General features: G+C 41.3%; 6 protein-coding genes across 13 annotated transcripts; 3 read left to right on the forward strand and 3 right to left on the reverse strand.

Annotated features, from left to right (window-relative positions):
• Positions 1 to 4942: 4942 nt before the first annotated feature.
• On the reverse strand, positions 4943 to 9915 carry LOC6536667 (protein PAT1 homolog 1). The gene is made up of 5 exons (XM_002097203.3): positions 9762 to 9915; positions 8763 to 9591; positions 6957 to 8506; positions 6566 to 6811; positions 4943 to 6509 (listed from the first exon to the last, which is right to left on the reverse strand). The coding sequence occupies exons 1-5, from the start codon at positions 9798 to 9800 to the stop codon at positions 6231 to 6233; spliced, it is 2943 nt and encodes a 980-aa protein (XP_002097239.1). The 5' UTR covers positions 9801 to 9915; the 3' UTR covers positions 4943 to 6230.
• A 445-nt stretch (positions 9916 to 10360) lies between these two features.
• Positions 10361 to 11545, forward strand: LOC6536668. Its single transcript, XM_002097204.4, has 2 exons — positions 10361 to 10838; positions 10893 to 11545. The coding sequence occupies exons 1-2, from the start codon at positions 10446 to 10448 to the stop codon at positions 11466 to 11468; spliced, it is 969 nt and encodes a 322-aa protein (XP_002097240.1). The 5' UTR covers positions 10361 to 10445; the 3' UTR covers positions 11469 to 11545.
• Positions 11546 to 11610: 65 nt separating this feature from the next.
• On the reverse strand, positions 11611 to 12835 carry LOC6536669 (putative tRNA (cytidine(32)/guanosine(34)-2'-O)-methyltransferase 1). Its single transcript, XM_002097205.3, has 3 exons — positions 12542 to 12835; positions 11804 to 12486; positions 11611 to 11746 (listed from the first exon to the last, which is right to left on the reverse strand). The coding sequence occupies exons 1-3, from the start codon at positions 12660 to 12662 to the stop codon at positions 11642 to 11644; spliced, it is 909 nt and encodes a 302-aa protein (XP_002097241.1). The 5' UTR covers positions 12663 to 12835; the 3' UTR covers positions 11611 to 11641.
• A 489-nt stretch (positions 12836 to 13324) lies between these two features.
• On the forward strand, positions 13325 to 17100 carry LOC6536670. 8 transcript variants are annotated; one of them, XM_015192403.3, is made up of 14 exons: positions 13326 to 13507; positions 13640 to 13775; positions 13827 to 13937; positions 14004 to 14163; positions 14228 to 14254; positions 14326 to 14491; positions 14550 to 14897; positions 14963 to 15787; positions 15842 to 16013; positions 16076 to 16172; positions 16232 to 16363; positions 16426 to 16567; positions 16626 to 16674; positions 16730 to 17100. In XM_015192403.3, the coding sequence occupies exons 1-14, from the start codon at positions 13413 to 13415 to the stop codon at positions 16808 to 16810; spliced, it is 2541 nt and encodes an 846-aa protein (XP_015047889.1). In that variant the 5' UTR covers positions 13326 to 13412; the 3' UTR covers positions 16811 to 17100. The 8 variants fall into 8 exon arrangements, with proteins under 8 accessions (XP_015047888.1, XP_039231617.1, XP_039231620.1 ...); XM_039375684.2 differs by having other exon boundaries at positions 16629 to 16674; XM_015192402.3 differs by having other exon boundaries at positions 13325 to 13507; positions 14231 to 14254; positions 16626 to 17100.
• A 295-nt stretch (positions 17101 to 17395) lies between these two features.
• Positions 17396 to 19927, forward strand: LOC6536671 (peroxidase). The gene is made up of 5 exons (XM_002097207.4): positions 17396 to 18655; positions 18714 to 19053; positions 19112 to 19307; positions 19361 to 19466; positions 19525 to 19927. The coding sequence occupies exons 1-5, from the start codon at positions 17433 to 17435 to the stop codon at positions 19604 to 19606; spliced, it is 1947 nt and encodes a 648-aa protein (XP_002097243.1). The 5' UTR covers positions 17396 to 17432; the 3' UTR covers positions 19607 to 19927.
• A 103-nt stretch (positions 19928 to 20030) lies between these two features.
• On the reverse strand, positions 20031 to 21733 carry LOC6536672. The gene is given in 3 exon segments (XM_002097209.4): positions 20031 to 20260; positions 20263 to 21606; positions 21666 to 21733. Coding segments are annotated over 3 exon segments (1443 nt in total). The 5' UTR covers positions 21697 to 21733; the 3' UTR covers positions 20031 to 20192.
• Between the last annotated feature and the right edge of the window lie 604 nt (positions 21734 to 22337).

Consider the following 22337-nt stretch of genomic DNA (forward strand, 5'->3'; position numbering starts at 1 on the left):
TCGTTGCCGCAAAATGTGATGAATGGTTGTGATCAAGGGCATATCAGTTGCATTGCCTTGCCCATGTCTGCCAAACACACGGACACACACACGCCCATACAAAGTGGCGCCCCTGCAGCGGGCGTACACACACAGACGCACATTTAAAGCGCGCAGCGAGGATCGCACACCACACTGAGGGAAAAGTCAGTAAAATTATCCCCGCTAAAATTTTTCTAATGTAAAGATTCGTTTTCCCATTAGTTCGCTTATGATGACTTACAAAATTAATAGAGCGGCGAGTTCAAAGATAGTTATTATAGTAATTTTCAAAACGTATTACTTCAACGTGTAAAGAACACAAGATCACAAATGGGTAATGAACTGTTTTCGACGTCGAAGTTTCTCGCAGTGCCAGGCAGACGCTCCAGCAGGGACCCTGGTTCGTCAGTTCCAGCAGAAATACATAATTGTCTCTCGTTTGGACGACTCAAAAACACAAAAGCAAATAGGCTCCCGTCATTACGATAATAACAGGTCGGGAGCAGGGAACACAGGGAACACAGGCCACTTGTGGAGTGAAACCAAACCGGCAACCGGCAACCGGCGATGTTGGCAGGAGGAATTTGATCGCGTCGTGAGCGTTAAATAAGCGAGAGTCGGACCCCTGACTTGTGGAGGGAGTGACACGGGGTATTACCTCCGGAAAGGACGGCAGGAGTTTGAATACATTATTTTCTTATGAGGCCACAGACATTCCGCAAATGCTAAACAAATAATACGACAGCGAGGAGTATCTTCCCACAACGCATCTTATTTAAAGGGCCTCAATTATTTAGCAGTGTCTTTGTTACGATTTATTTTTTCTTAGGACATGAAAAAAAGGCAACATATAACAGTCTACCAACCAATTGCTCGCGAGCTTAACATTCGGGAAAAGGTTATTCAAAGTTCAGATTAAGGGATTTGATAGGACAGGTATTTAACCACCAATATATAAGTATAGCTCAATTATAATTGAATGCTAATTTAATTGAAGCACTTAAATGATATTTGACAAGAATTTTCTGATTAGTAATCATTGAATTGAATCTTCACTTTCAAACTATAACGATAATGTGATGTGGCTTATTTTACACGTGTCTATCACAAGAGTCTACCTTTTTAAGAGTTACGTCATTTAACTATAAACAAATGCACAACGTGGATTAACTCAAATATGTATATGTTTCTTGTGTGTGGGAAGAGGAATGGTATATAGTTTGGGTGATATAGTGGATGGTCACCTATGAAATCTTAGCTTGGCTGCTTACGAGTTTTGTTGCTTGGAAAGTATCGGGTTACCGCTTCGACTCTTTTAAATGCCGACAGAACTTGTGGTATTTGGACCATTCAGGAAGTTTTTCAAATTTTCTATCTAAAGAATTCTCGGAAGTTTCTTGGCTACTGGCCACAAAATTGAAAAAAAAACGTCTGATCTAAGAAAAGGTAAAAACTCCGCAACTTAATTTTTAAAAAGTTCCCACATTCGCGTCAGAATAAGTTAATAAGTGGAAAAGTACTTGATCTGCCGACCTGCTGTTATGTCTGAATGATTGTTCTGTTGACGGGCCCACTTGGGTGGCCACTCATCCTTGAAAACTCTTCACTCGCATTCTCCGCGAATCTGCTGCAATCCACTATCAGCTGCCGACTTCCTCTGAAAACCCAAAGCTCGAGAAATTCCTGGCAGATCTGAAAACCAGTTTAGCATCGTTCATCATCTTCTTATCCTGTGCAATTCACTGGCATTTGTTGGCCCCTTAACGAGTTCCAGCCTTTTTTATCCATTGATATTCCCATTTGCTGTCTCTTTTGCCCTCGGTTTTGAGTTTCATAAGCTAATTTTCGAGAGTTCATTCAAAAAAGATAAAACTGAGTAGAGTGTGTCCCTTCAAGTCGGAAGAATTTGTATGGCCTTTGAGCTCTTGAAAGCCATATCGACTTACCTGTTAATTTTGATCAGCGGTCTTGTTTTTTTTTAGGGCAAAGAGATACCAAACTCACATAACTATTACTTTGCACTTTGACTATATTTAGTTTTAAAGTTTTAGAACAGACAAGTTCTTGAACGCACTTTTTTATAACAAAAAGGTTTTTCTGTCTGCTATTTTTACTTAAAAAAAAATAAAACTAGCATTAGAAAACATGCACATAATGTTAGAACCGTTTTACATTTTTTAAGTTTGAAGTTTTAAATCACAACTAGTTGAAGATTAATCCGAGGTTTAAACGCGTCTTACCTCCAAGATTATTTGTCATTTCCAAATATATGTAACTGTGGGTAAATGTTCCTTTTCCAATTTTGATTTGGATGGCGCGCGTTTTTATTTGACTGTCACGATTTGGCGGACGCGTCCTGTGGCGCATTTCTAATCCAACTAAGCGCCGGCCGTAGCAGGACTCGTCCTTTTATAGGCGATGCTACTGGGCTCCGGCGGTTTGGTGCGCACTGGGACTCCTGCGACTGCGACCACTGCGCAGTGATACGGATATGGATGTGGACACCACGGCGGCGTCGGCACGGAAGAATCATTGGACAAGGCGCCGTCGCCGCCGCCGTCTGAAACCGAATCGAGCTTGCGAGCCAGTCCACCTCCTTGGACGCCGACGCCACTCGTCCTTCATCCTTCTGACTCATTGCCAGTTCCCGCCAGCCATTCATGCACCAAACTGGCACTTGTATGCAGATGTATGTCGCTGTGGACATTCGAGTTTATTGTCTTTTCCATTCTTTTTTTTTTGTGGCGGGCACATTAGATGTTTTGGTTTTTGTTTGTTTTGATTTTTGGCTACCGGACGAAGCGGCAACTTGAGAAGAACTTTTTATAATTATTTTACAAATGTACATTGCACTCATAAGTGGATTTATAGGATAGTAAGTTTTTTTTAATTATGGGGTCCATATTTGTGTAACATTATTGATTCCATTACATGTACATGTACATATGTATGCTAAATTCTGAATTGATAAGTTATTAAGTGGCTGTCTGCTCAAAAGCATCTGGATTAATAACTCTACGCATTAATAAGAAACCTTATTAAATGGAAAGAAGTCTAGAAACTGCAAAAAGCACGACGTAGTAAGTACATAAATTTTTAGTTGGCGTCACTAGGCGTCTGGTCTAGTCGCACTGGGGTCTAAGCTGAAACCTATCTGCGCGCCATTTCGTTTTTCAAATGTTGGCTGCCGGCGACGGCGACCATGGCGACTGGCGGCCGAAGTTGGCCTAAACCGCACAGCGAGCCCTAGACACTCCGATTCCGGTGGGAAAGTTTGCACGACCTATTGGCAGCCAGAGGAGAAATCAAGACACCGACACTCATTAACCGGTAATTAAGTGGTTAACTCCAAAATAAGAAGAGGTCGCGCCGCAGGTCGCCGATCTGTAAGGTTTCAATAAAACGATGCAGTCGCCGGATATTGCAATATTGCAATATATGTACAATAAATCTAAATTAAATAAGATTCAAGGTAGGCCTGGCATATTACTCATACTGCACGTTGCCCTGATCAAATCTCTATCCCCTCTCCAACAAGAAATTCGTAGACATATGTGTGTATGTAAGGATCAGTTAAATCCGCACATTACATGGATGGGCGCCCTGGTAAAAGCGTATTGAAGATGATCCCCTCCTGCCGCTAACGAACCAATCGTGGGGTTGTCAACAAAAACAACGACCAGATAGACGCGACAATAACTCGTCATCATCGACGCGCCGGCTATTTTCGCATCTAATTGTGAGAACAGCGGCGTTTGGCGCGCCAATTGGTGGCAATGGCAATAATAGCGGCGCCCAGTGGCGCACACTTGGCCCGTTCGCAAATCAAAGTTCTGCGTATCCGCATCCGCTGAGTCCTGGTCCTGCCCAGAACTGCGGCACTGTCTGCTCCGCTTCGCTCCACGGCAGAGCCAGAGTCCTGTCCTCCTGCCTGTCGTCGTGCCATTGTCGCTGTCGCCGAAGAAGCAACGACGGGCGACTGGTCGCCACTATCGTCTGTCTAAGTCTAGCCTTTGTATGCACTCGGAGAAATGAGTGGTGTAGAAATAGTGGTGGAATGAAATAATTGGTACGCAGTTTACAACTTATTATTGTGTCAGTTAAATTTTCGCTGTATACAATCTGTATACAATTTTTATATTGATTTGTAATAACCTTAGCTCTCTTTTGGTTTTGTGACCACCTTTATTTGTACCAAAATTGTACGTATGTATTTATATATTATTTTATAAAAATGTTCAAACAGTGAAAATAATAATTATAATTGACAATTATTTATATTCTCCACGAGTACTTACCTAAAAGCTCATTCGAGACCCACGGTAGTTTCCGCACTGAAGTCATGTTATTTATCCGAGTGTACCGCATGCTCTCTGGGTGTGTGGGGTGGGATCGGGAGCATGGGCTTCGCATCCCTTCGCGCTGGGCGGACTGCTGCCGACAAGTTGTCGTCTTGGTGACCGTCGCCAGTGGTTGGCGTCGCCGACTCAGAAATTTGCAACAATTCCCGAGCGCGCCGCCGCCACTTGTTACGCACTTTGGCGCCTCCGCACAACAAAATGTCCCTTACGGACAGGCAACTGCCGACACTTCGACGCTTGATTCTGCGCCAAAAACAAAAACAGACAGACACAAGACACGGTCGCCATTAATGATGCCCCCCTCTAAGCACAATTGTTTATAGAAATCAAATTATAAATATATCATAATAGAAGAAAAAATAGTAAAGCAAGCGTCCATTCTTACAACTCTAAATAGAAGTTAATAAATAACTTTGAAAGAAACCACAGGAAATCCTATAAAATTAAATCTTATTAAAATAGAAAATGTTTTTTTTTTGTATATTGATTTTTAATATCATTTCCTCAGGCTTCTTAATTTAATAACATTTTTTAAGCCCAAAAAAAACCGGTTTTATGGATTCGGTGTGTTCTGTGAAATGGTATGTTTTATTTATTATACTCTCTGAAATTATATTAATTTAAAAAATTTACTTTTAAATCGGCGAACATATAGAAAAATGTTTGAAGTGTTTGCAGTTGATAAATACAAATTAAACTACAATTATTGTGTTTGTGTTAGCAATCTTAAACAGCTATCGTATTTTGACTCTTGTTTGCTAAAAAAGCATTGTTTTAACGTGTTTGCAAAAAGTTTGCAGTCGAGTAGAATTTTTTTTAGATACAAAACATGAATTTCAATAAAAAAAAATGTATTAAACAACATTAAATGATGATGTAGATACAATTAAAAACGAAATAAAATTAAAATGCTCCACAACGGATTCTTATAACAAATATCTCTCCGTTGCGTTACAGAAGTATTATGAAAATTGCTGTTTCTCTAATTTCAAATTTGTATTTGCGTGTTAAACTAATTGTTTCCGATCATCGGACTTTCGTTTATGTTTAAAAGTCAAAATGTATCACAATTTTGATCATTTTGTTATAATAAATACGTCTGCACCTTTCACAATGCTAATTATTTAGTACACATTTATGCTGAATGTCTCGACTATATTTAATGGGTCTTGCACAAATTTGATTCAATGAAACCCAAAAGGTATTGTAGTAAAAATTTCATTAAACCGATATTTACAAATACCAGAAAATAAGCAGATACTTAAGTATGCACATTTAAATGAGTATGCATGGATCGCGCATTAAATCGGTGCTTTTAAATTTTAAAACGTAGTTATAATATTCCCTTTATAATCGTGGTTACAAGATATAGGAAAGCCCAGTTGTCAATTCGATGAAAAAAATAATAATATTTAGGGTGAATTATTCTTTATAAATCTCTACAGAAAATGCCGGAAAAGTACTCCTTATCAAATATAAAATGATATAAGTATGTACAATGAGCAAAACCTACCATTCGATATTATATTTATAAAACATGATTTCCTCTCTCTATCTTTCTTGTACAGTGCACACAATTTTGGATAAAAGAACGTTTCTAACAAACTATTATCAAAATTTATTGACAGTTGAGTACTTTCTCAATTTCAGTATGAGATTTTTATACCCTGTATCAATATTTTTGTGTAGTACGCGTAAATGTAAAAACGATCGTACATATGTAAGTTTTGGATACATATTCTATACAAACATATGCGTAATTGAGTAAAGCAAAGTGAACTCGGCTATATAATTTCACAATTATTTGAAACGCTTCAATCAAGTTAAATGAAAATCCGTCAAAGCAACCTAATCAATTTGATGCCTGGCTTCAGTTATTAATGCTAAGAGGGCATCTAGTTTAAGATCTTTAAACCGTTCAAAATGGTTCATAAGCGGCTGAATTGCATCCGACTCAATGGCTGCCGAGATGGTCTGGTTTTGAATAGTGCGATTGAGGCAGGATGCCACCTGTGCCAGAAATTCGCGCCATTTTTGCCTGTTCTCCTCGCTGAGAGTAGCGTCATTTCGCGAAACGTAGATTTCCTCGGCGCGAAGTATAAGGGCAACCAACGAAAGGATTCCAAACTGTCAATTTAATAATTAGTAGGACAGTCTATTACTTAAAAGTGGGGATAACTTACGCGACTGCAGAAGATTCCAGACAGTTTCTTGTCATTCAGCGTAATAGCAGATGAAATGCTCACTATTAGTTCGAAAGTGGCTTTGTTAACGTGTTTTTTAAACTCTGGGTAAAGAGCGTACAAGACGCCTTCAACGTCGTCCTTGTCCTTTTTCACAACTGTTTGCAGGGAACAGAAGACTCCGCTCCATACGATCCAGCGAATGTTTTGGTCCGCAATAAAGGGCATAATGCGTCGGATAAGTATCTGCAACGGAAGGAATCATTTAAATTTTTTAGTAAAAAACTAACTTATATCGAGTTCAATAGTTTAATACCATTTTAATATATTCAAAGGTAACTAGCCTTTTTTATTTGCATGCACCTATTTAAACTAGTTTAAAAAAACGCACCTTTCCCTTGCGCACATTCATCATGGCGATCACCTTGTCGAAAGCCAGTCCTGCCTTTAATTTATTGACCAACGCAGCTTTCGTCTCAACCTCATAGTTGAACTTGTTCTTTAGTTGCGGATTCATGGTTTGCGGATTGGCGGCTTCGGCAGCCCGCTCTTCGGGAGTTTTATTGGCCATTTCTAGCTGCTCAAGGGCTGCGATCCGTTCGGCTTCCTTTTTCTTTTTCAGCTCAATGGTGGCCATCACCTCGGGGCTTTCCAAATCCTCCAGCTTCAGCAGATAACGATACAGCGTTTCAATCAAAAGCAGAATGTGACGCGACTTGCGCATGCTGCTGGGATTTACATCGTGGCTCGCGGAGGTGGGCAGCGGAGTCGAGCTCGTTGATGAAGAAGTTGCGTTGGCATCAGCAGCTGTATTTGATTCACCGCTCATAATGTCAGCATCGATAATTTTTCGCGGTGCTGTCACACTTCCATACTGCAGCTTTCCCAATGAGTTCTCAAACTTAAGAGGCGAGAATATATAGCCTGTCAGGTTGTTGTTGTTACCACTTGATCCATTGTTCGTGCTGCCTGACGTGCTGTTGGCGTTCTCCGAGTTCCGGCGCTCACGTCCGTGTCCATTGCGACCACCATTCTTGTTGCCCAACTGCACGAGAATAAGCTGCGCATGGCCGCGTGGCTGGGTAAGCGGATGATTCAGCTGGTTATCCTTGTGCGCCTGACTGTTGCGCATCTGTCCATTCTGTTGGGCCTTGCGCTCCCTGAACACCGTGTAGTAGTAGTCGTCGATATACGGCGTTTCTGTGTTCAGCTGCGAGAGCTGGATTCCAATTAACCAGTGCTTGTCGCGCGTGCTCATCAGGTTGGCATATTCATCGTACTCTTCCAGCGGGTAATTCCCTGTACCATCTGGACGTCGTCCTTGTTGCTGCTGTTGCGTCTGCGTCCTCTGGCGATCGCTGGTCACGGAACCGGCTCTGCTTTGTTGCATTTGGCGCACGACTGCTGCCTGTTGAAGCAGCGGATGGTTCTGCTGAATCTCTTGCACTAGTCGCATATTGAACATGTTGTACATGGAGCTCGGTGGCTGTTGACCTAATAGACTTGAGGCAGCTTGCAACGGGTGCGGCGGCATTCGCGGGGGCTGCATCTGGTGCGGATGGGGTGGTTGCATAAAAGCGGCTGGATGCAGTCCAGCGGCCCGCATCGCATTGAAGCTCGGATGCATCGCGAAGTTGTTTAGGGCCGTGGGCAGAGCGTGCGGATTGAGCGGATTGGGTAGAGGTCGCTGGTTGCCGCCGGGCAGTGGAAAGTTTGGCAGCATGTGCTGCTGTATTAGCGGATGCTGGGGTAATTGCGGAATATTCCCGGGCAGACCTGGCGGGTAAATAAATCCGGGCGGCACTCGGTTGCCACCAATGCCGTTCAGCTGTTGCTGCGACGGCGGTGTGGGCAGTAGTTCGGGCAGTGGATGGGGTCCGGGAAAACCCAAAGTTGGCCTCGATGGCGAGGTCTGTGGCGTGCCCAAGAAGCCAGGAGGTGCTGCAATGAATGGTTGAATAGTGTTATTTTCACTGGTTAATAATATTAAGAACTTGATATTTGTTACTAAAATGATTGAATCTATTAAAAATAAAATAAACATACATCGGTACATGACCTCTAAAAGAATTTCTTAAAGCATTTTAACAAAAAATTGACTTTTTGTTGGACAAGTTTTCTGTATAAACACACACTTTTAAAACACAGATCTGTTCTTGTAAGCATCAATATTAAATTAGATTTAGTATATACTTACCCATGTGCTGAGCTTGTTGTGGGGGCTGCTGCTGCGACTGTTGTTTTTGTTGATGCTGCTGCTGCTGCAAAATCTGTTGCTGCAACATGGTTGGTGTAGGCACCTGCTGCCTGTTACCCAGACTAAAATCATCGAACATCTTGCGTTCCGCCTGTTGCTGACTCTGCTGCTGTTGTTTGGGAATGGCCTGCTGAATGATCATATTGCGTTCTATGTCCTCAAGTGTTGTAATTTTAGGAAAAGCCTGTGGAGTCAGTGCGAAATTAGCATTCGCTTCCTGTGGGGGCTTGATCTGTTGTGGGTGGTGCTGCTGATGTTGCTGTTGTTGTTGCTGCTGCTGTGGCTTGAAGGCGCTGCGCATAGGCTCACGGAACAAATGTTGGTTGTTGGGAAACGGCTGTGATCCCCAGACCCCGGAGTCCAGCTTGATGCGGTTGCTCAGGCCACCGGCTTCGCTATCGTTGGCAAACGAGGACAGGTCCATGTCGTCCAACTTCATTGAGGAAATGTTCAGCTCCAGATCCGAGTCGCCTATGTGCCGAGACTGTCGGAAGGGGGCATTCAATGGGGCCGGAGTGGAGCCACTTGAAGAAGGCGCCGATGAAAGCGGATTACCGTGTCGCAGGAAGGCACCATTGCCGTGATCGGCAAAATCCGTATTTCCACTAGATTCCGCGGGTCGCTTCCGCACCCTTTCGCCATTCCCGCCCAGGCGCACCATCGTCTCATGGGCTTCCTCCCAGTCGCCATTTATCGCGGATCCAAAGGTTTCGTCATTGAGGGCATCGTATTCCGCCTCGACGATGCGTCCATCGCCACCATCTTCATCCTGGGGAAACAATTGAGGAAAGTAAATTAGACATTCCAACTTTTTCTGCCCCCGGTCGCCTTCGATGCCCCTTATTTGACGAGTGAAAAGTGTGCGTTGGGCATTTGGCGCTCCCCGTGCGGTTCCGTTTTTCCGGATACTGCTGCCGCAATGCCTGGACCACTGCTTACCGGTAGATTTGTGTCAAAGCCGAAAAAAGAGTCATCCATGGCGATAAATCTATTGCTTTACAAAAAATTATCATGACTTGTCAGTGACAATTTGTCACCTCAGCAGTAGAGCTGTCAAAACATCGATGGTACTATCGATACTACAATCGGCGGTCTGACACTGGACAGTAGCATCGATGGTTTTCTGACTATCGCCTAATACTACCAATCAATTTTAGCATGCATCCTTTATTAATTTCTCCACTTTTCTATTATGATATTAGAAATATTGGATTTAATTTAATAACAAATTTTAAAATAATTTTTTTTTGTTAAAGTTTTTTAAAAAACTTTTTACAATAAAAATATTTAAAAAAATAGATAGTCCCATTTAAAACTCGATGGAACCATTAAAAGCTTTAGTATATTAATATTATAGTTATTTATATAGTTTGTATAAAATATAATAGTAGGGGTAATTTTAGTGGTTAAATAAAAATATATTTAATGTTATATTTTTATCTATCCCAATTAAAGTGCACATGCAGCGCTTATCAATGCATTCGATATTTTGATCTAGTTCTAAACTTGAAACCAGCGGTTGCCAACTCATTTCTAAGTAACTAGTTCTTGAACTATTGCTTCGGACTGAACGCCGAGCATATTTTCGTTTTCAAAACAAATTGGTCATTTCAAAAGGTCGAAATGAAGCGGAAGACGAGCGAGATCTGGTGCTTTTTCCGGGCGGTGGACGACATGTTTGCATTGTGCAATATCTGCAAGGCGAAGCTGTCATACAAGACGACCACCACGAATCTGAGCAAGCACATGAATAGGATGCACCCCACATCGGGACTCAACCGGAGCGCCAAGTACAAATTCCAGCCGCAGACCAGTCTCGCCATTGACCGTAACAAAGCTAAGCCGCGTAACTCAACGCAAGAGCTTATATTGCTGGACTTCGTGAAGAAACATCCGCGCCTGCTTCAGAATCCGACGTGGGAAACACGGGGCAATCTGGAGTCCCTCTGGGAGGAGCTGACATCCGAACTCAACAGCCACGGTCCTCCGCGAAAAGATATAGCCACATGGAAAAGGGTAGGCTAACTCATTTGTTCCCATAAGCACTTGCATTATAAGATTTGTTTGTAGGCCTTGAAGGACTGGAAGAGGTTTATCCTGAGGAAGGTGGAAAAAAACGAAATGCACAACATGCCATTTGGCACCAGTCTTAGTTCGTCGGAGGAAACAATAGCAACCCTGTGCCGGTTAAACGAGGATGTTAGTCAAATTATTATGAAGGTCTCCGACGATGAAATGCATGAAAATTCTACCACCGAATTTGACGTGGACGAAGTAGAGGACGTGGTCCCGGAAGAAGATAGTGGCGCTCTGCAGACCTCCGCCGAGTACGTTTACGAACCGGAGGAGAACAAAACTGACATAGACCCGCTTTACCTGCAATCAAACAAACGGGCCGCATTGACCAGCAGTCGACTCGCGGAGGAGGAGCCGACGCTGCTTGACAAGATTAGCAATAACCTAGGAATGGTGCACGATGCCGCCAACAGCGCCCAACTTGCACTTAATGAATTCTTCGTTCTGTACAAGCAGAAGCTGTACGAGGATAAGCGACATCATTTGGCAATCGAACAATTAATGGCTGAGAAAATAGAAGTGAAAAAGAAACTATTGGAAATCGAGCAAAAAAAGTTGTCGCTCAAATGACGGGATAAACACAAAATAAATTAATAGCAAGGTAGTCTTAATGCCCTAATCCTTAAATAAACTAAGTATTTCAAAAATATGTTGATTCATTTTATAAAATTTCAAATTGCTTGACCTAAGCCCACTTTATATAGAAATTGAATTTAAATTTTTAAGTTTTATTTTAGAAACATTTAGTTGATATGGAATTGTTCATCGTAGACTTGCGTTAGGATCTCCTTAAATTCCAGGGGATAAGATGCGTCGTCCATAACAGCATCGTAAACATACTCTACGTACTGTGGGAAAGAGTGTTGAATGAAAAAACGGTGCAGAGTAAAAGGCACATTACTTACTGGTTTGGATTCATCTGAGGGGGAAGTCTGGTCCTCTTTGGGATCACTTAAACCGTTTAAGTCTCCGCACGCTATAAAAGGAACTAGGCGACGGTTTACCTCTGACCCTGTTTTCTGTGCCAGTAGACGTATATCATCTCGTGCAGGGTTAATCACTTGAGGAATGTAGCCCTCGGGAAGGCAGAAGTCGGAGCAAACTACAAACGCTTCAATGCTCGAAGGGCGCGAACTCGGTGGCTTGTAGATGTCGAATTTCTTGAAAAATATCTGCATCTGGGAGCTTAATAGTGAGGTTGCATTCCCCTTGAAAATCTTGGCCACAAAAGTTCCGCCAGTTTCCAGTACACAGGTGGCAATGCTCAGAGCAGCTACAAGTAACTGATGCTGCATGTACTCGTCCATTTCATGCACACCGGTGACATCGGGGGCTCCATCGCAGACCACCAACTGGGCTTTCTCATTCCCACCAAAGTGACCGATGATTGCTTCTGCGGTCGACTGCTTTGTGATATCTCCCTGGAGCTGGAGTATTCCTCGGATCGGTGCCATGGCTTGCAGATCAACGGCTATGATCTTAACAGCGGCCTTTTCATCGTCCGTTTCGCAGGCATCGTAGAGTTTCCGGGAGAGGACCTGGGACCAGCTGCCAGGAGCAGCACATAGATCGACTGCCCGCTGGACACCTTAATATTTTAATATGTGTTAGCTTTCGATCCTACGTAGTTTCAATGCTCTTACCATTAAGAATTCCGTAGGCCTCGTCCACGTGGAGCAACTTGAACGCACTCCTGGCCCTCCAGCCTTCGTCTTTGGCCTGCCGATAATATATATCACGTTTATCCTTTGAGGTTTTTCCCATTGTAAACTATTTTAACTCGGTAAATAAATAACCGCTTATATGAAATATTAGGGGTGGTCGGCAATAGAACTGGTTTGTTTTTCTAAGATACAAAAACAGTAAAAGAAATTGTTTGAATATAGTTATCACGGGCAGAAGCTCGCTAAAAAGAAAATAAGTGTCTGTTATTTACGTTTTTGATGTAATAATATCGATATATCGATAAGCTAGGGATGCGAGCTAGTGGATCGGTAGTGTCAACTGGTTCAATTTCAAAGTAATGGCTCTGTGGTTAACGGAGGCTTTACAAAGAAATCTTAATGCAATAAAACCAAAAAAAAAAATAATTTTGCGAAGAACATCACAGACTGCCCAAGATTAGGTGGGCCTCTTTGTTTACTTGTTTCAAAAACCCGTTGTGTTTTTTTTTTTTAAATTAGATATCAAAATTTGTTGAATATTTAAAATATATTTAATCTGTTAATTTAAATTGTCCATGCTTAGGATACATTGCTAGCTGGCCGGAAAAAATAGCGGCACCTCATGTATAGAAATCAGTAATTTTTTTGGATTTCTCGAAGTGTATACAATTAAGAATTTGAGTTAAGAACTATTATATTAATAAATAAATATGATGACTTATTTCTGGTAACACTAAAATATTGTGTAAAATAGTTGAGGATTTTAGTGGCGGCCAAATGCGGTCACATTCTTAGCGCGAGAGCTTCAAAAATACGCTTTTAAGAGTTTTTTCCAAATTAAGTGGTGAATATGCATAGAATACCATTGCATATGGTGTCGGAGCCGTGCCCAGAGGCCTCTGAATACATCACGATGTCCGGGGTCATGTGTCCACGTAACCTGATGTGAGTACCAGCGCCATTTGGTCTGGGATCCCGTAGCTTTTGCAATATTGTGAAATCCTAGTTATCCTACATTAGGGTCCTTCAAGTGTTCATAGATAGCCCATATAATACTAAATTAAACTACACTTTCAGAGAATGCGAGCTGTTCTTAAAGGTTCTGCGTAAAACAACCGACGCAGTTTTTTGCGATTTTTCCGAAGTTGCCCAAAGTTGCCTTAACATTGCTAAGAAGTGTATGCATATGAAAAGTCCTTCAGTGTTGAAGATGGTATATCCATTTTATTTCTTATGAATAACCTCATTGTAATCCAGTACTCAGACTTTGCAGAGTCTGAACGAAATTATATGCCGCGCACCCAGCGCCTCCGCTACATGCGTGGATGCTATTTTGGCCAGAAGTGTGCTGTATATGAAAAGTAACCAGCATGCGGTATGTCATCTTCTTTCTAGCTGAATAGTCTACATCATATGTTTACAGCCCTTTTTATCACTCTAGATCGCCTGTAATGACTTACTATATTACGAGTCTTTGGATCCAGCTCTCAAGACAACGGAGGGAACAATAGTGTCACAGATACTTCACTGCGTATGCCTTTTTATGATTCGGGAGTATAAATCATCGAAAGAAAAATTGTCGGCTGTAAAAAGACTAATTGGTAATTCGCATTATATGTTATAATGATCACCTACCTATAAAATGATGTTTTTCCATAATTTCAGAAGAGGTGTCGTTAGTTGATCAAACTGGTCAGTATTACTAGAGTTGTGATTATGAAAAGTTTGAGGTCTTTATATTCCTATTTTATTATGTTTTCCAGAAATCAGTCGGTTCCTAACTCTTATAAAACAATATGAAGAGAGAATCAACCAAGCTAGAACAAATGTTGAGTTTTGCAAGGAAGTCCAATACGAGAACTTGGCGCCTTTTAAAGGTTTTAAGCTTACTCGGAAAATTCCATTTGCCAGTCAAGCCTGTGATTATTTGTAGGTAAAGAATGCTTGATGTACAATAAATATAGTAAAGCGATCTATTCTCTTATAGCGAAAAACCCATTGAGAATTCTGGCGGAGTTTTCGCTTCATGCGAAATGCCAAAGGGAGAAATTGTTCTTGTGGAAAATCCTGTGCACTTTCAGTTCAGTGCTCCATTTCTAAACTGCGATTTGTGTGGAGTACATCAGGAACAGCTATATACCTGTGATGACTGTCGTTATAGAACCTATTGCTCAAGATTGTGTATGGAATCAGATGCAGAAATCCACCAATACGAGTGCTATGGATATAGAATTGGGCTGATACCAATGCTAGAGGCTAGCATGCTATTTCGATTGTTTTACGAAGCATTAGAATATATTCTTCCGGCTATAGTAGACTATGCCATGGATGGAGGGTAACTAAAGTGTAGATATAATCACATGCCTAAAGACCTAAAATCATTTTTTTCCGCCATTTCAGAGTTATAAGTGATCCCCATGAGGCTTGGACCTTTATACTGGAGCATGCCCAGGAAGAGGAGAAAAATTATAATCTTGTTGGAGAACTCCTGGCTACGGCGCCAGATTATAACCTGCTGACAAGGGAAAAGTATAAAGAAATCGTAGCCACCGCATTTCGATTGTCGGTTTTCATTTACAATGACACCCACATCGCAGATAAATATTTTTATTTACTGGCTCTCGTGAAAACAGACTTAATTAATGTAATGGCAGCTATACTTTTACGGTTGTGTGGCCACGTTCTATTAAATTCCCATCGAAATGAGCTTTACTACACAAAGCCCGGAGATACAGTTGACATGAATGAAATTAATGCAGAATTCGAAAAGTGTGGTGCGCTTCCGATGCCAACTGAACGTATAAGCGCAAATGTATTTAGTTATTATGGAGTAAATGCGATATCAGATTTCGTTGACTGCTACAACAACGTTCACGATAGTCTAACTGAGGCTGAACATGAGTACCTAGAAAAGTTACCACAGGGTAGCCCAATGTTTCGGTTTGCTGATAGGCTACATTCTATTTGCATACAAAAATATGAAATTGAAACTGTGGAAGATCTCGTTGGTGCTGAGACATTACCTAAACACCAAATAGACGATATTCTTCAAATCTTCAACACATCAAAACGTTGCCAGCTGCTGACGAATATTACAAAATATTTTCATCAATTTGTAAATCAATATTTTAACAAAATAGAAAATACCGTCCAATTAAAGTCTACGCTTTTTGTTACATTAAAAGCTTTTAAGCAGAATGGTGAGACGAATAATATGAAAGCCGTGTAAGTTATGATCTTATATTTTTGTTTAAAATAAGATATTTATGAAAATTTTAGATGTCTACCAAGTGGAAAAGTCATTGGAGTGACTGCTAAAAAAGTCCATAAGGGCGAGGAACTAGTGCTATGCCCTGATTTTGCTAGGCACCGTGATCACAACCTAATATTGGATTTAGCACGACGCGAAGATTTCGACTTTACTCCAAATCTTGTAAGCGGAAACTTAAATGTAAGTAATGTTATAACTTTTCAAATCGGATGATTCATATTTCTTTCAATTATGTTGCTTAGCCTGAGAAAAGGATTTCCCCAGAGTTCGGGCGACACAATAAAGCATTCATCCTCGCCATTAACGAGAACATTTCAGCATGGAAAGAGTCTCGATTAGGTTTGAGTTATTTTATACGATTTCTGAATTTGTTTTAACTTTCTCTCCTTATCTTATAGATGTAAATCTGCAACTTAATTTGTCCATTCTATACGGCACGTACAACAGTTTTCTCGCCTTGCATTGCGGAGAAAAGGATGAGACACGTTTTCTGGGAGTACTCAAATTCTCCATGTTTCTAGCAATGAATGGTTTGTTTACATTTAAAATTATAGTCGTTCTGATTATAAAAAGCTATGTTTACTTAATACAGGCTTTTTACAACACTCTAGCGATAATATATTGCACTTCGTTGAGTTAACTGAAATGGATGATATATATTTTAAAAATATCGAAATTTACCGTCAAACCTTCGGTGTAATCAGATGCATTATGGAACAATTTATTGATATCATGTGAGTTTAGATATGTAGCTGTATAAGAGTATAAAGATGTACAAATGCATTACCTTAGCAGGGTGGACTGTCCAGAAGTCGGGCCGGATTATCCCAACATGGTTTTTGTAAGCTCTTCCTTTGTTTTAAAAAGACTGCAGTTTCATACGGAAGCTTTAATAGATAATGAAGAGGCTTCATCTTTATACATGGAATATTGTACCTATCATCATAAATGGAAGAAAGTCCTTCATTCCTATTTGATGATGTCACCAGACTTAAAGAACTTTTTGATAAAATAGTATAAAATAATAACTTTACAGCAAATGCAGTTTTTGTTCATATTTTGTAAGCTTTGTGTTTAATATACTCCTGTTAACTTTTGAATACGAAGACAAAGAGACATTCCAGTTAATTTATATTTGTGTTGCAAACAGCCAAACTATTTTTATAAGTTTATGTTTAACATGTGTTACTTATCTATAGAAGTAGCTCTCTTCAGTTATTCAACACAAAAATTATAATGAGTCAGAATTCTTTACTGCGCTTCTTAATGGTTTATCTTTATGTGATTTCATTCTTCATGATTTTATATCAGCTACATTTAATAAGAACTTGACCATTGTCTTATTTTCCGAACGGTAAACACGTTCCAGTCGACATTATTTGTTTATGAAATTCGCCCACCGTTTGAGCTTCCGAATATTGGAAATTATGCTCGCATATTTCTGCACGTTCTTCAATCTAGTCAATCATACCAAGAATTTTACGTTGTATTATCACGTCTCCAGAGCGCGAAGATCGTGCGGGTCAGCAACTGGCGGAGATCTATATATGGGCACAATGCTGCTGGTGCTGCAGTGTGTTTTGTGGTGTCGTCGGTGCTATGAGAGAGTTTTTGGTGGTTTTAAGTGTGCTGTCTGTGGCGGTGGCCACCAAGTGTCCGTATTCTGCAATGGAACCCTTGTCCAGATCCAAAAGGAGTTCTTTTGACATTCGTCCAGGAGTTAGTGACGGAAGTTTGGATGCTTTGATTAAAGACTTTATGCCCAAGTACAATGGCAATAATGTTCACAATAGTTGGGTCGAGTCTTCTGGCTCCCATCAAACTTTTAGGTGTGGAGTTCCGCCTCGCAACTGCTTGAATGATACTCGAAACCTGCACTATCGAAGCTTGGATGGATCCTGCAACAATCTGTTGTATCCGGAGTTTGGAATTGCCGTTTCACGCTATCGAAGGCTTCTGCCTCCCCGGCAAGTCGAACAGGCTCCAAATGCCCGTTTGATCTCCTTGTCGCTCTACGGGGAGCAGACGAGGAACGATAGATTTCGCACCATGGCGGCCATGCAATGGGGCCAGTTTGTTGCCCACGACATCAGCCAATTGAGCACACAGGGAGCTCCTCAAGATTGCTGTGCCGAGCCACGTCATCCTCGTTGTCTGCCAATCAACCTGCCCCGTGGTGGACCTATCGCCTACCATACGGGGAAGACCTGCCTGCACTTTGCCCGCAGTGTGTCCGATGCGGATGCCGTATGCCCAAAGAGAGAGGAACCCTATCCCGAGAAGCTAACGGTGGCAACAGCTTACCTAGATCTTTCCTCCATCTATGGGAACAATCCCTCGCAAAACAGAAAGGTCCGATTGTTCAAGGGCGGACTTCTAAGGACCAGCTACGTGAACGGACAACACTGGCTGCCAGTGAGTCAAAATGAGAATGGCGAGTGTGGTGCCAAGAGCGAGTGCTACAACGTACCCGACACTCGGAATCGCTTCACGCCCACAATCGCGCTGCTGCAGACTCTGTTGGTCCGAGAGCACAATCGTCTGGCCGAAAACCTAGCGCTGATTAATCCCGATCATGGTGACGAGCGCATTTTCCAGGAGGCACGCAAGATCAACATTGCGCAGTTCCAGAAGATCACATATTATGACTGGCTTCCACTGTTCGTTGGTCGCACTTATACTTACTTGAACGGTCTGATCTATCCAGTGGAGCCCACCGAGTACGTCAACGACTACGACGAGGCCATTAATCCTGCTGCCTATGCAGAGTTTTCTGCTGCTGCCTTCCGATACGCCCACACTCAAATCCCCGGATGGTTTTCGTAGGCATTTGACTATATTCCTGAAAGTATCTGTGACTTTGTAATATTTTTTTTACAGATTGGTCGCCCCCAATCGGAGCGCTAATGACACCATGCGCCTGAGCGACTACCTCGACCGACCAGAGACTATTCGGTTACTGGACACATCCGACAACTTCGATGCCTTGCTGAGAGGCTTAGCTACCCAGCTGCACAAGCGATCGGATGGGAATATCGATCGGGAGATCAAGCACTACTTCAACCGCAAGGAATTCGAGGAGTATGGGTCGGATCTCAAGTCAATAGATATTCAGAGGGCACGAGACTTCGGATTGGCTTCTTACAACGATGTGCGAGAGTTTTGTGGACTGCGACGAGCTATCGATTGGGCGGATTTCGCCCACGAAATTCCCGGAGAGGTAAATTATTGAGGTCAAGACTATTGTAAATACAATTACTAAAATTACTTTGGTGTAGAAAATATCGCTGTTGCGTCGGTTGTACGCCACTCCGGATGACGTGGAACTAGGTGTAGGCGGTACCCTGGAGTACCATGTCCCAGATGCTCTATTCGGACCAACTTTACTGTGCGTAATCGGAAAACAGTTCCTTAACACGCGACGCGGCGATAGGTTCTTCTTTGAGCGGGAAAACGCAGGAGGTTTTTCGCGCGGTAAGTTGACATAATAGTATGGAAATAGCACTTTGCAATTGATTTTTTCACAGCTCAACTTGCTGAGATCCGTAAGGTGAGCCTGGCCAGCTTGTTCTGCAGCAATGCCAACTACCTTCATTTAATCCAGCCAAACGTATTTGTATTTCCCAATTCACAGTAAGCATACAAATCTTTATATCTTGATATATTATCATATAATAATTTCCTTTTATAGTAATCTCCTGCTCAACTGCAATTTCATTCCGCAAATCGATCTTAGCAAATGGCAGGATCTTAGGCCTCAGCTTGTTCACTAGTGCGCTTACTAGTAAATGTATCTGAAACTAATTGGACTACTCAATTTGTTCTTTCAGATGCAAATATTTTTGTTTAGTTGAATTTACATCCTTTTTTGCATAACCTAGCACAATGCAACAAAGATATGGGTTTTGTTTTTTAGCCCGTGACTGTAGTTAAACAAGATATGAACACAAATAAAATATTTAATTTGATGTTTACGAAAAAGTTTCGGAGTAATAAAAAGTAATTTATTAAAATGTTTACCACTTTAATTTTACGTAAAATCTTACATCTTAAATCGTACACTATTTTAATAAGATAATCAACGTATGCTTTTATTTAATGTTGTTTATTATTTCAGACTTTTTAACTTAGGCAGTAAAGTTTGCTTGTGTAGTTTCCATCTCCTCAGGCGTACTATCAAACAGAACAGCTACTGGGATTGCGATCTCAGTTTCATTGGGGGTGAACGGCAACCTATGATCTTCTTTATCCAAAATATCTTTCTCTGAGGGGAATGCCTCTGTCGTTTCTGTTATGGTAGTTTCAGTGGTTGGTGATCCTAGTTCCTCATCTTTACTGTTTGTTGTGAGTTCTCCAGACTCAGGTGGCACTGTTGTTTCTGGTCTTTCGGTGCTCCATGTTGGTTCCAATGTAGTAAAACCTGAACTTATTTCATCTTTAGATATTTTATATGTGGTCGCTTCTACCGAAAGTCCAGCGGAGACTGATCCTAATTCCTCAATAGGAATTTCTGTAGTTTGTGCTTCACCTGTGTTTTCACTCTTCCCGGTCTCAATTTGAACTATTGATGTATTAATCGCTTCTGGTGTCTCTTCGGTAATCGTTGTTAATTTGTTAAGATCTAGCTTTTCCTCTGTTATTTTAATACTATTAGGCTGAATCATGTCTTCAAGAAAGTTACCTTGCAATGTAGTATTAGATATCTTCGAATTTATTTGATCCATCTCCGCTTTCATTGACGATTGCTCTTTATCTAAAGAACTCAATGCAAGAACATCTGCAGGTATGGGCTCTCTGTTTATAGCTATATTGTCATCAATTTGAACACTTTTAACACCATTTGTGATTACGTTTTTCGTTTTTTGGTATCCAATATGGCTGATGTTCAAATTCATGCTGATATTTGCATCGGTTAACATGGTTTTCTCGTCAAGATTGGTTTCCTCGGTTTTGGTAGCTGGCTGTCGATCTGAACTGCTTAAATCAGAAGTTGTATTTTTAATTACCTTTCGCTTAGGAGCTTGCCTTCGGCGTTGTATAGCGCTTGTTTTATGTTTTTGGGAAATGGTCACTGTTTTTCTGTTCTTAGTCGATGGTGTTATCTTGTTGCTCTGGTTGATTTTCCTGCGATTAGAATGGGCGAAAGTAGTTGGTCTCTTGCGAGTTCGGTTTTTGTGGTTTTGGGTCAGATGCGGACTAACTTTAAGATACTTAATTTCAGTGGAATTTGCCCTCAAAGCCTGCGGTGCCTGGGGCTTGTTTGTCTTTTTAATGACGTTTCTATTATCGGGTTTTACTGGTGGGTTGTCATTGCTGCCCTTTGTGTTTTCAGTTTTTGGCGGTTTGTCTGCTGGAATTGCTGGCAAGTAAATAATGGTTGGGCCTTGTTTCTGTTGATGCGATGGAGATTTTCCAGGGCGTCCCTTTGGCCCAGGTTGTCCAGGTGGCCCAATGGGCCCCGGAAATCCAGTATAACCCGGCCTTCCTCTTTTTCCACTTTCTCCACGGTCACCACGATCCCCCTTTTCCCCTGGCGCTCCTTCCTCACCTGGCAGACCAGGAATTCCTGGTGGCCCAGGAGGTCCTGGCGGCCCAGGACGACATTGGCAATCGGCTTGAGATCCGTGGTAAAAGGAAGAAGCTATCGTTTCAGGGCTGTAATAGTACAGGTTGTTGTATTTATAATGTGGTTTCTTGGCCTTTGGACGCGATTCTGCTCTGACCGGCTGAACTGGGGAAAGAAGCCATGATCCCTCGCAGAATGCTGAGAAGGCTGCAATACAAAAACGAAGTTAAGTAATGTTCTTGAGGTCTTATCTTCACTGGACTTACCTGTGAACAGCAGAACCGCGAGCAGCCTCATTTTAAGACTCTGCTTTCGTGAATGAACACCTGCCCGTCTTAACTCTACTCTTATATAGGCTTTTAAGAACAGTTGGGCTAGACCTTAATGGGTTAATGCGAAACACATAAAATTTAAATCGCAAATCTCGGATCTGATCAGCCTGATGATTTTGCATAAATTTTACCGAAGAGTGGTCCAGATGGTCCAGATACAAAGGCGTGGTATTCGTTGATGCTCAAGAAAAATTATTTATTCGGTGTTGTCCAACTATTAATATATCAATAACTGGATTACCACAATTGAGACTTAAATTTGTTGTTTCCTTTATTTTTATTTAAGAATTATAATGTAAAATATTGCACAAGTTTTATTTACTTTTCTGTAGTTTCTGTTTGGTTCCACGTCGTTATTGGTTGTTCCATTTCTGCACCCATTGTTTTATTTAGGGCAATAAAATCAAAATACCTCAAAAAGGGAACGATCTGGAATATATCTTTTCATAGATACCAAACCTTTTTAATGTTATCATACAAATTGGTTCTAAATAGTGAAATTCAAAATGACACACGCAACATGTTTTAAGATCTTAAGGCACTGGACGCATTCTTTAAAAACTCGTGAAAGACATAAATTTGGAAACAAAATTGGTAAGTGACTTC

This window comes from Drosophila yakuba, chromosome 3R (assembly GCF_016746365.2).
Source record: "Drosophila yakuba strain Tai18E2 chromosome 3R, Prin_Dyak_Tai18E2_2.1, whole genome shotgun sequence".
NCBI classification, from domain to species: Eukaryota; Metazoa; Arthropoda; class Insecta; order Diptera; family Drosophilidae; genus Drosophila; species Drosophila yakuba.

Excerpts from the sequence above, each read along its gene's own strand:
- LOC6536670 (XM_015192404.3), top strand. The coding sequence starts at position 13,413 with ATGCATAGAATACCATTGCATATGGTGTCGGAGCCGTGCCCAGAGGCC. Across the intron at positions 13,938-14,003 it reads TGAAAAGTAACCAGCATGCG|ATCGCCTGTAATGACTTACT; the intron begins GTATGTCATCTT and ends TTATCACTCTAG. Across the intron at positions 16,568-16,625 it reads GAACAATTTATTGATATCAT|CAGGGTGGACTGTCCAGAAG; the intron begins GTGAGTTTAGAT and ends GCATTACCTTAG.
- LOC6536671 (XM_002097207.4), top strand. The coding sequence starts at position 17,433 with ATGAGAGAGTTTTTGGTGGTTTTAAGTGTGCTGTCTGTGGCGGTGGCC. Across the intron at positions 19,308-19,360 it reads CGCAGGAGGTTTTTCGCGCG|CTCAACTTGCTGAGATCCGT; the intron begins GTAAGTTGACAT and ends ATTTTTTCACAG. Across the intron at positions 19,467-19,524 it reads TTTGTATTTCCCAATTCACA|TAATCTCCTGCTCAACTGCA; the intron begins GTAAGCATACAA and ends TTCCTTTTATAG.
- LOC6536667 (XM_002097203.3), bottom strand. The coding sequence starts at position 9,800 with ATGGATGACTCTTTTTTCGGCTTTGACACAAATCTACCG. Across the intron at positions 9,592-9,761 it reads GCTTTGACACAAATCTACCG|GATGAAGATGGTGGCGATGG; the intron begins GTAAGCAGTGGT and ends TTGTTTCCCCAG. Across the intron at positions 6,510-6,565 it reads CTGGAATCTTCTGCAGTCGC|TTTGGAATCCTTTCGTTGGT; the intron begins GTAAGTTATCCC and ends TTAAATTGACAG.
- LOC6536669 (XM_002097205.3), bottom strand. The coding sequence starts at position 12,662 with ATGGGAAAAACCTCAAAGGATAAACGTGATATATATTATCGGCAGGCC. Across the intron at positions 12,487-12,541 it reads GGCCTACGGAATTCTTAATG|GTGTCCAGCGGGCAGTCGAT; the intron begins GTAAGAGCATTG and ends TAAAATATTAAG. Across the intron at positions 11,747-11,803 it reads CCTCAGATGAATCCAAACCA|TACGTAGAGTATGTTTACGA; the intron begins GTAAGTAATGTG and ends TCTTTCCCACAG.
- LOC6536668 (XM_002097204.4), top strand. The coding sequence starts at position 10,446 with ATGAAGCGGAAGACGAGCGAGATCTGGTGCTTTTTCCGGGCGGTGGAC. Across the intron at positions 10,839-10,892 it reads ATATAGCCACATGGAAAAGG|GCCTTGAAGGACTGGAAGAG; the intron begins GTAGGCTAACTC and ends ATTTGTTTGTAG.